The sequence below is a fragment of the Toxorhynchites rutilus genome, chromosome 1 (genome assembly GCF_029784135.1).
Source record: "Toxorhynchites rutilus septentrionalis strain SRP chromosome 1, ASM2978413v1, whole genome shotgun sequence".
Lineage (NCBI taxonomy): Eukaryota > Metazoa > Arthropoda > Insecta > Diptera > Culicidae > Toxorhynchites > Toxorhynchites rutilus.
This window is the reverse complement of record NC_073744.1, coordinates 71,954,780-71,967,167: the sequence shown is the minus strand read 5'-3', so window position 1 is coordinate 71,967,167 and position 12,388 is coordinate 71,954,780. Positions and strand designations below refer to the sequence as shown.

General features: G+C 39.5%; 1 protein-coding gene across 3 annotated transcripts in view; it reads right to left on the bottom strand.

The window, feature by feature from the left end:
• LOC129770051 (equilibrative nucleoside transporter 1) overlaps positions 1-11,905 on the bottom strand; it is a 70,270-nt gene extending 58,365 nt beyond the window's left edge. Inside the window, exons 1-2 of one of the 3 annotated variants that reach the window (XM_055772661.1) lie at positions 11,727-11,905; positions 391-760 (exon numbers count right to left, since the gene is read on the bottom strand). In XM_055772661.1, coding sequence (XP_055628636.1) covers positions 391-457 — 67 coding nt within the window. In that variant the 5' untranslated portion in view covers positions 458-760; positions 11,727-11,905. Of the gene's footprint in view, positions 1-390; positions 761-10,196; positions 10,782-11,190; positions 11,280-11,726 lie in introns of those variants that run through there. The other 2 variants (XM_055772681.1, XM_055772672.1) reach the window with 2 other exon arrangements.
• Positions 11,906-12,388: the final 483 nt, after the last annotated feature.

Genomic DNA, 12,388 nt, shown 5'->3' with positions numbered 1-12,388 from the left:
TGGTTTTGATTTAAAAGAGGTGAATACCAATTTTCCTCACATAAACAAGGTACACTTTTCTGAAGCAAAACGCTACAGGCTACCACCATTCACGTGAATATGTGAATATGCAAATTCATGTGACAAGTGCACCGGCATAAAAAATAACGTTCAGGCTTTTTCCGTTTTCCTTCCTCCTCCTGCTATTATGGTCGTTCTTCTGGTGGGATGCAGAAACTATTTCAAAAGAGGAAATTGCTTCCACCTAACGCTCTCTGCACTTAGTACAGTTGTTAACATGACTTGTTGGATCTATCAACTCATGAAAGTTTTATTCCTAGTATGACATCTTCATTTAAATACACCGTATATGTAGTGGTACAAAATAAAAGTAAAAGATATTTCACATACCTCTACTCCCAACGATACTGATGGATCCATTTTTTCTCTGATCTAATAGATTATCGTTCGCAGCCATTCTCGCCAAGGTTATTAGTAGATGATCGCCAGAGCAGCAACAATTTTTGGATTTTTCTCGTTCTGCATTCAACAATCAATGCAAGTATTTTTATCTTCGACAGCACTTCATAAGCTATACACTCTGTATAAACAATATCACAACAAAAGTAAAAAATTTACACAGCCTAATTTTCCATCACAAGCACATGTTTTAACGTCAACTTTTAGATCAGCTTTCTCAGCTACAATACCACATTCATTTTGTATTAACTTCACGCTTCATTTCCTTCGATGACGCCGTGGTTGCGCTACTCCAGCAGACCTAAAAATAGAAAATTTGAACTGCCATAAATTTGGGAAAACCCGAGATTGTAGACAGAGCGGAGATGCGAATACTATCTAACAGCCGCTTCAGAGACGACATTACACATTTACTTTCTGAACGGTGTAGCAAACAAATCGGAACACACATTCACTTTTGTTTTACAACACGTGTATTCCTTACTACTGAACTCACAACGGAACCATATGAAGTACAAGCGAAGCCGTGCTTCAACAGACCAGAACGGATTGACACGCGTAATCAAACATATGTAATCTTCAAGCCGGCTGCTAACGTGCATACTGAGCGAGCAAAGTTTTCTGCGGTTTCAATTAATAGATAATCATTTCAATAATAAATCAATGATAGTTTCTCTATTGTATTGTTATCTTTCGAACAGATCCAATTGTTAGATTCCTAGCCACAATGTGTGTTGTACATCGTATCTTGTGATTCTGCTAAACGACAACCATACTGTCACCTTATGCCACCCCACGGGATAAAAAGAACCCCAAAATCGGTTGCACCACCACTATAATAGTAATTGAACGGGATTAGAATTCATGCAACGATATATTTGATCAGTGCTTCCCGCGGCCAAATGCGGGCAATCATCAGCATGTAATTGAATCTCGGCAAGCAGTTGGGCGTGCTGGGGCTATCTTCGGTCCATGTGAAAATTCCAGAAGGGAAAAATGACCTGTCAATTGAGCTATGATCAGTATGACTCCCATTCCAAAGTGCGCTGAGCTTCATTGGACAATTAATTATCGATTACAACTGTCGGAACACAACATTGGATTATGATATTGATCGTCAATTAGAAATCCAGTTCCTGAGGAACGGTTTCCATATCTAACCTTGAGTAAATCGTGAATAAGGCCGATTACACATTATCCGGTTTCTGCCGGACCGGTTTGAAACCCAAATGGCAAATTTCGACCGTACCAACTTCTTAACGGCGCCGTGATGCAGCCGTCTACTGCGACTGCAATGTCCGGTGACCAGACAAGCATTATACGCGATGACAATAGTGTTATGCCGACGTCTGGTGGAGACATCAGTATGGGAAAGCAAATTATCCTCTATAAGATTATTAGACCTTAAGACAGTTTTAAGTTGCTCAATTTTTAATGAAAATTTTTACATCATGTTATTTGATTACTTTAAACACGTAGTACTGACCCTTACTTAACAATTTCTGTATAATTTTCTTGATATTTTCACAAAAACTCATCATTATAGTATAAAACCATTATTAAACACAATTCTTGTTCAGGAGTTTTTCCCTACTTGCAAAAGAACGTTTACTTCATCACTTAAATAACATATTTGTTAAGAAAAAAGTTTATTTTCATCCATAATTCTTATTTTGTATATGAGTTTACTGCACCTGAAAATCCATTATCACTATCATTTCCCAAAAGCGGAGCACGGAGCTCCATGCCATCAACACGAATTGACAGTTGTTTGCCATGTCTGTTAGTATTAGTACAATTCAGGCAATTTTTCGTCCCTTGTAATAGTATGTGTGCGCTATTGACGTTTGTTTATTGATTTTGAAACCAGTTGATAATTTGCAAGTGATATGGATGCTGAAATTCTTATTTCACTTCTTCAGCAACTACCAGTGCTGTGGAACAAATTCTGTGATACAAGTTTCTGTTCAAAGAGAAGCAATGGTCGCAGGTGCACGATGTCATCATTGGGCATATTGCCACGGACTGTGTTATTAACGGTGAGTGGTGTCTTTCGACAAGCAGATCGAGTTATTTAATTAACCTATATTTTTTTGTTCACAGGCAACATCCCTTATTTGAAAGTATTCCTGAATTTCTGGGTATTCCAGTTTGACCTGACCCGGGACGCGATCAACGACGAGACCGAGGCACTCAAGCTCAAAATGTTCCCATGCCCGATGCCAAAGCATTGGAAATTCCAACTTATCTGATTCGGTCATTCTTTGCCCCGGATCCGCGAATTGATAGCTGTGATGCGAAATGGGCTCGAGAAGCTGCCCCTGCCCCAGAAGGCATATGTTGAGCGCGAGGAATTGCGGCATATGTTGAGCGCGTTCTTGGACGAGGATCTGCGGAAGCAGCAATGGAATAGTGTTTGAACGAATTATAATGTTATTTTAATCGTATTTTTTACTGTAATAGTGAAATAAAAACCACTCTAAAATGAATGGATGTTCATACATTCTCTTGTAGGAAAATTCCAAGATAATTACAGGAAGTGAACACATTATGCATATAAATAAATAGTGCCCCTAGCTTGTTACGGAATGTTATTATTATTGGTTCATCAAATTGCACTTTTATCTAACCGTGTTTCTGAGACTGTTGAAAAAATATGTGGCAACGTGTGAAATAAATCATGCTATTTGTGGAAGCTTGGCAACAAAATAATTATGCGTATGAATGAGTAAACCACAACTGGATTAAAGTTAGTTTTTGTAAAAGTATTCTGAAGTGGGACGGAAGTATTTACGATAGGTACGGTATGAACGCCGATATGATGCAGGATATGCGTAATGTCCGTGAGGCCTGGTCTCACTTTGACCATGCTCCTGGTGTGCCACTCCAACATTCGTCCCTATGTGCCCACCAAGGAACATAAATATGAGAACGCTGATTTTAAGATTTTCCGTCTGCAGTCAGCTGCATGTAACCGGAATATTTGCAGCAATGTTTACCTGTCAATCCACTATATAAATAAAAGCATGTATGTGTTTGTGAGAGGTTTTGTGTAGTGAGAAGTGTCTTTCACATTGTTATCCGGTTATCCGTCCAAACCCAGCGGCGCTTTTTGAAACCGGTCCGGCAGAAACCGGATAATGTGTAATCGCCCTAACTGTTCGATTCTTACTAAATGTAGAACTAAGTTGTCAGTGTAAATAAACAAACAAGAATATCATTTGCAAATTATTGGGTTGCCCGAAAAGTAATTGCCGATTTTTTTCATTACAAATATTTTTTTTTTTGTACTTAGTATATGATCGCTGCACGTTTACCACCGCTCCTGCCACTCCTGGCCTCAGCTCTGCTTCGCGGTTAGTGAATGATGTTTTCGGAAAGTAAGAGCCAAATTTATTTCATTCGACTTGTGGTAAAATAACAAGAGGGTAGTTTACAATATAATTCTTTGCTTGTAATCAAAGTATATTCTGCTGTTACTCTGGTTGCTCCTTTTGGTCGGAGAACTATTTGAGGAGCACAACTTGGAACAATCAAAACGAGGTACATAGCTTGTTTGGACAATGCTTGACATTCCACAATTATTCAATTGTTTATCACGAGAAAAATATTATAGTTTGTGATAGATGCGTAGAAATATTTCGTTTCAATTAATGTAAACATCTTTGCAATCTATTGAGAAATGTTCGAGTTATAAGCATTCGAGATCTTTCGTTTTACCTACAAGTCCAGTGCCTAGATTTTTTTTTACCCTCTGTATCTTCCGATTAGATGGTGTCCTACGTCAAAAAATAATTAAGGACAGTAACCCCGCGAATTGGCCTATATTCATTAGTGCATTTGTAAATACCAACGTCATATGTGAATATTGCCATGTGAAAAACTTAACACGACTACAACGGTATCTGAAAGGTGCAGCATATGAAGCAGTTAAAAATCGTCTCATTCTATCGGAAACAATGCCATAAATCATCAACACTATTCAGCTTTACTACACTCGCTGCGTTTCTAATTTCGCAAAGTTCCGACTGCTACACCAGAAGTCTACCTTATTGACTGGGCTACATGCGGTGCATTGGCACATTATGTCAAGAATATGAATGCAGTAGACTTTCCTGAAATATGTCCAAGAACAGTCAAAGAGATGATAGAAAACCACTACGTCGACAATTATCTCGATAGCGTTTGTACAGAAGCGGAAGTAGAGATATAGGAGCAAGTGGGAGCGATTCAAAGTAATTAGTAGCAGAAGCAGCCAAAGGTTCTCGTGTGTTATTAACACTTTGGCGTCCGGCGACACCACAGTGGTTACGCACGCAAACTAGCGCCTGACTGCCGGCGACACCACAGTGGTTACGTGCGCATAGTATCTCAGTGGCCGGCGATAGCACTTGAGTATCATTTGCATTCTGTTGGGGTTTGCTTTAAGTAACAATAACATACACAGACTATCAATTTTAATGTTTTTATAAGTAGGGAAGGTGGGTAAAAACGGACATATCAAGAAGAACTTTTATTATATCTTTCGAAACTCGTGTTTTACCAAACTTAAATGCAGTTTCATGCATTTCAATGTCCTGTTTTTCGAAATAATCGGTCGAAGGTTTTTCAATGTTTTTAATAAAATTAAAACAGACCGAAAAGTAGAACATTTATTCGATGATTATCCGCATTGACATATAGTGGGGGGAATACCGACATGTTTGTAATATTTACGAATGTATATTATCGAAATTTCATGAAATTAGGGGAATAGGGTTGAGAACTTATGAAAACTAACGATAAGATTAGATTTCTATTTCTAGATCTAGATCTATTTCTATTTCAATTTCTAATTTCCCGATAATGTCAAGAACGGGCGGGGACAAGCCAAGTAATCCGAGTTAGCGCTGCCGGCGCCAAGCGCATATTTTTTTACGAATCGTGCGGACGTCAAAGTGTTAACAAGTATTTGGTTCATATTAAAACTTCGAAAAACGGACCTATAATTGACATGCTGTGATTGACGGATGAAGATGTCTAGATGCCTTGAGCTTTTGCGCACAGCTGAAGGAAGACGGACAGCAAATCGAGTGACTGTCCCGTTACCTATAAAGGGTGTGTCACATCAAATTGCATCACAGAAAAAACGCTGTAGAAATTCGCCCAGTAGACCGATCCTTTTGAAAATTTTAGACAGTAAAATAAAAACTATTAAACAACTTTTGGCATTTTGATTTTATTCATACTTCGAGCCCAAGCCCGTATGCTCGCACCTTCCTCTTTACCCCGTCCATAAGGTTCTGTACAACGTCAGGTTGTAGTTTTTTTTGAACAGAAATCCATTTTCTCTTGAAGTCCTCCGATTTGACAACTTTTGGGTTCTTCCGGAGGGCCTGCTTCATAATCGCCCAATATTTCTCTATTGGGCGAAGCTCCGGCGCGTTGGGCAGGTTCATTTCCTTTGGCACGAAGGTGACCCCGTTGGCTTCGTACCACTCCAACACGTCCTTTGAATAGTGGCACGAAGCGAGATCCGGCCAGAAGATGGTCGGGCCCTCGTGCTGCTTCAATAGTGGTAGTAAGCGCTTCTGTAGGCACTCCTTAAGGTAAACCTGCCCGTTTACCGTGCCGGTCATCACGAAGGGGGCGCTCCGCTTTCCGCAAGAGCAGATCGCTTGCCACACCATGTACTTTTTGGCAAACTTGGATAGTTTCTGCTTGCGAATCTCCGCTGATTTTGTCCTCTGCGAAGAAGAACAACAGGCCCGGCAGCTGACGAAAGTCCGCTTTGACGTAGGTTTTGTCGTCCATTACCAGGCAATGCGGCTTCGTCAGCATTTCGGTGTACAGCTTCCGGGCTCGCGTCTTCCCCACCATGTTTTGCCTTTCGTCGCGGTTAGGAGCCTTCTGAACCTTGTATGTACGCAGGCCCTCCCGCTGCTTGGTCCGCTGGACGAATGAACTTGACAAATTCAGCTTATTGGCGACATCCCGGACCGAACTTCTCGGATCACGTCTAAACTGCTTAACTACGCGTTTGTGATCTTTTTCACTGACGGAGCATCCATTTTTGCCGTTCTTCACCTTCCAGTCGATGGTTAGGTTCTCGAAGTATCGTTTTAGTACTCTGCTGACCGTGGATTGGACGATTCCCAGCATCTTACCGATGTCCCGATGTGACAACTCCGGATTCTCGAAATGAGTGCACAGGATTAATTCACGACGCTCTTTTTCGTTCGACGACATTTTTCTAAATTTACGAAAAATTGACAGTGAAGCATGGCCAACGTGATCTATACACTCTTATCTGATTATAAGCGAAAGCTGAAGATATAATTCCTAAAAATTAAATTTCTACAGCGTTTTTTCCGTGATGCAATTTGATGTGACACACCCTTTACAACAATGGTGAATTTTCGTACCGATGTCCCTAACGTAACGTCGGACGGCTAAGACCAAGGTTGCACCGTTTTAACACCTATCAACTCCTCCAATTGTCCAAACCTTCGAGACAACTATGAACACTATGGGAATAAATTATCTGCATTTATTTCAATTTGAACTAAAGTTATTTGAAATTCACGGCGTGGAAATGGCGTATGGAGCATCAACTGCGGAGGATGGGTATCGTTCACACACTTCTCCGCACTCAGCCATAGGAAAATTAGGCTGAATCCCGTGAGCAACGCTGGCGGGAAAGAAATAAGTAATACAAACGAGATAGTGAGACTATGGACGTCCCAATCAGCACGCGCCAAAAGCTTGGTACCGGATCAATCATGAACATGCGACAACGGCTGTTTATGTTGAGATTCAGAAAGTTCGATTCAATCGAAAGATTCTTCGACCGTAAGTATGAACATAAGAGAGTTGGATTAAATGGGTTCAGAAGTTTCTGATAGAGTCAAGTGGTGAAAACAACGTTGCGTTGACAGCAGGGCAGAAGTAGTTCCAGTTTTCCGGGTGTAATGAGTTTGGAGAGTGTGACGCTTGGAGTGCAAGGTTTTTAACGTAGATACCTCTTTGCCGGTGGAATCACTTATTTCGAAAAACAAAATGGGCCAATGAGCCTGGGGAAATCGCGTTGAAAATACATGCAAGTTAAGGGAACTTTTGAACTCTGTGATGATCCCAACAGGCTCTTCAATTTTTTTGGATCTACCTTCTTTTGGAGTGGAAGGGACTGATAATCTTGTTTATTATTTGATTCTCACTGTTTTTTCCCTCGATGTCTTGGGATATATTCCGGTACTGCATGACTCGTTACATATATCTCCCGCACATGGCCATCATTATAAGTCCATCACATCTAGTCAATTATATCTAATTATATCGCAGTCAGTGTAATATTATCATTTCAGTTATCATTGAGCAACTTTCGTGTCAGTAGTCAATAAAATGTTCTAACAACTCCGCCTACGAATGACGGATCTCTATAGTAGGAACCTGAAACTATTGAGAACAAGAGCAGAGGGTCCAAAGCCCCTAAGGAGGATGGGTGTAATAGCTGGTTATTATGCAAAAAAAAGAAATGGATAAACTCTTAATCACATCACTCATCACAGTGAATCCTGCTTCTTACCTCCCCCCACTAACAACCATCTCTTCCTTGATAAACGCTAGAGAACCATGCTATAGAGGCGACTCTTCTGGTCTTCGGGCCTCGAATATCATACTAATATTCTTTCCCTTCCCCTGGTGACTATAAAGGCGTGGCTGGCGTCGTTATTCATTATTAAAAATTTGATTCACCGAAACTTGCACAGTGAAAATGAATTGCTACTCCCAAGCGTCATTCAGTGTACAGTCTACCCAAGCTCAAGCTCAAGTAGTCAATAAAATGTTTTAACGAAGTTAATTTTTGTCCTTTTGAATTGTGCGATTTTGTCATCTGTTTAGCATCATGTGGTAATACGTTGTAAATTTGTGTCCACGATAAAAGAGTGACCGTTGAGTCATTGTTTTCGTAAGATACGGTAATCTGAAGTCAGCTGCTCTTCGGTTATTTTGAGAGTGCACGTCATTTTATGAATAAAAACCAGGCAATTCCGGACAATGTCGTACGGACAACCATTGAAACCTATCCAACATCGAGACACTTGGCGTGTACCTACTACATTTAGGAACTACTCTCATTATTTCATTTTGTAATCGCTGCAGTCTTCGTAATTGCGTGTCTGAATCATGCAGCAATTCTGTAGTGTAATTTTCAAAGTGTGGCATTATAACAGCCCATACGTCAACCTAGATTGATATATGAGATATCTATTGATTCGACAGAACACACCATATTTATCAACCACCTTTTTTCATTTTTTTCATGTTCTACAAGCGTTAGCTTCTTGTCCACTTGTACATCTAGATATTTGATAATTTTTACTCGTTCAATTATTTCACCATCGATAAACACGGGTGGATGTCCGTCTTTCTTCCAACTACCAATTATCATCCAGTAAGTCTTGGAAAGATTCAGACAAAGCCTCTTCATTTTTAAATATTCTGCTATTATCTGCAAGTCTTCGTTCGCCTCCGCTATTTCTGTAGCCAAGTCAACATTTACCCAATAAATCGTAGAGTTATCGGCAAACAGTTTCAACACACTCCTTTCTATTTGGCATTTCATGCCATTGATGTATATAATAAACAACAAGGGACCTAACACACTATCTTGAGGACACCATCTCCACCAACAATTCCATTTTCTGTAAAACTTGAAGAAGCTTTTGCCTTTCATACTCAAGTATTCTCAAGCGCTTATCACTGGAACTATGAGAGTGGCATAAACCACTAATTTTTATTGCAATTTCCATTTTTCTTGTCATTTTTAACCAACTTCACCAAATGTCCATTTTTCACGTATATGGTAACTCCACCAGTATGTTTCGAATGTGATATGCAATTTACCATCTGGTATACAAGAAAAGAGTGTATAAACATTGATCAACATCGTCAGTCAGATGTGTTTCCACTATTATAACCGCTAAAGGTTTTATATCATATATGCTGAGAAAAATGTCTTCGAAATGAGTGAATAAACCTGCCGCATTCAAATATATAATCGGCAACTTTGACTTCTATTTGCTATAGTCAACTAGATCTCTTGCTTTTCGAACTTTCTCCTTATAAATGGCAAATTGTCTATTAACCAACATTAATTGAAGTATACAGTGCCTTCTGCAAAGGTGGTGGTGCTCCCTATAACAGTTGGCTAGGTCACTAACAGTTTTTTGTTTCTCTAAATTATCTAGAAAGTTCGAGCCATCATTTTTCTTAATTTTTTCGTCATGACCAGCAATCTTCAACTTTGGTTTGTTTGGCTGTCTGATACGAATGTCCTATGTTGTACTCGCATGCATTTCTGCAGACCGTAATAAGTTCCCACAACACAGAATTCAAAACCAAGGAGTCTGGGGAAATCGAAATTGCAAATACATGCAAGGTGCGGGTACTTTTGTACCCGCATGCATTTTTGCACTCCGGAATGTGTGCGGACTTCAAAAAGTGTTTAAACGGTATAAGCACAACACAACGCTTTGGCTTGGTCATTTAAGGCTGTATTAGACGATATCCCTTCATGTTTTCAGCTCACTGAACTTCTATGTATACCGTTTGTCAAACTGTTGATAATAATTTGTCGCGATAACTTCGATAACGTCGATTGAACAATATGCGTTCAACTTACATGTCAAAATCAAAACTGATTGCCTGAAGTTCATCAAATCAATCATCAAATTTACGGGTCGATAAGTACTTACACTTGGGAGATGCAATAACTTCAGAGGGAAGTGTAAAATACGTTGATCGTTCAGCTATTCTAGCGTTCACGAAGAACGTAACCTATCACAATGCATGAATTGTACTAAATTGGGATTTGTCCCCAATTGAATTCGGAAATCGTTTCATTCAGTTGAATCAATAATTTTACCAATACACTCAAACGATTACTAAGCCAACGGTAGTCCTACGTCAATCTTGCGGTTATATTTTAGGTATCTTAGGTTGAAATTGCACCATTTAAATTTCACCATTCTGGCAGAAACGTTATCTACAACACTACGCCCGGTTCCAGTTGTAATTTGCGATGGAGCATCTGGTAGAAAATGTTATCGTAATCATATGTTATCATACTAGACATATTTGTTCAGAAACAATCAGACGCGTATCACAAAGCAAAACAGCACGAATTTCTATTTGTGGACTGGACCGATGTGTCCCAGCAACTACAGAATAAGATTTGAAAAAGTTAGCACTGTAGTTTATTTATCCAAAACAACTTGTAAAACAGCTTGATTCGAACTATCACAGTCTCGATTTACAAACTTCTTATTCCTATCCGCTTCATCACATCAATCATTTGCCTTAAGCTGACTGCCGAGAGGTGATAGTGTCTTTTTCTATAATTTATGCATTCTCTGAGAAACCAGTCATGCACCACAGTTGCAGGTATATTGATAAACACGACAAACTACAGGTACAACTAAACTTGACAGTCCTAAAGGTGTTCATTCCGAATAATGTGGATTTTCATTCATCCCTGCGTTCAGAGTCACATTACAACTTTGTGTTCATGTTGGCTTGGTGAAACGGTGTGCGTGTTTCCTCCGATATCATTCTAAATGAATGTCAGTACTAGATATGGTGTGCGTACAATTTGATTCTGGTGTTTTTCTCTATTCTATACCGAAGCGAGTAGCGGTTTTATGCAGACGAAAATGGTGTGCATTCGCATAACGAGGTTAGGGGACAAACCTGAATGAAACGTCAAAAGCTGAATAAACACAATGTGGGGGCATAACCTGCTCGGTTCTATTATGTCTTACACAAAGGATCACCTCAATTGAAACCGGAAAAGAAATACACAGAAAATGAGCATTGATATTTCATCCTACTAAATTCTAGACGACTCTTGCAACGAAAAACACAATTCCGCTTCTCTAATATTATCGTGGGTTTCAATATAAGCTCGTTCTCTTGTTTCACTTGGTTCCTTTCGTTGCCATTCTGATGAAGATGTTTATTCTTCACGCAATATTTGTCTAATTTTATAACATCATTTCACTAGATAAAACGCAGTTTTCACTAGTTGCGTCACTGATTCATTATTGCACGAAAGCACCGTCTAACACGACATGCTTTTCACGATGCAGTTAAGTGTTCAATGTTCCATGAAAAAATACACCATAACACATTTCAATCTGGTAAAACAGAAACACGCGGTTTTTCACGTGTATCTAAGAGTACGGCAACCACGTGATTCCGAATATTGACACAATTGGAAAACTTACAGTTCTTTTCCTCTTCCCACAATACACCAAAATAAATTTCGATTTTCCGCCGACAAAAACTGTTGTACCGCGTTACCATAAACGAATTACGATTGCAGCGAACGATGTGAACGATGTTTGATCGAAGACAGCCGAGTACTGATTTACTTTCCGAACCGAATCTCACCGAATGCCGATGTGCTACCACTCGTGTACGACTTGCTCACGATGGCGATAAGTTTGAACGTTACAGATCTAATGAAACAGTCTCTCTATTCCTCTCAGCAAACCTACATTATCACTATTGACCATGAGTGCATGGCAGCTGCCAACATAAATTGAAACAGTAACCTTGAAAAGTTTAAACCTTGTCATGACTGTAGAGAGAAAAGCAATTCAGTTTGTTATGTTGTTGAAATTGCGATACTCGCTTATGGGAATAAAATAATATCCCAAAACATGAGTAAATCTCTCCGTTGCAGAAACACAGAGAGAAAATAAAATTATCACATGAAGTGAGTCGTTTCTCGATTGTTACGTTACGTTCATGTATCGCACTGGATGAACATGATATGTAGCATGCATCTGGCATGTTCATGTGAACAACCAACTTTTTTATGTATTGCCGTCCGCTGATACGTTATCAGGAAACAGTAGAGCAAAATTCGCGTCAAATGGAATTG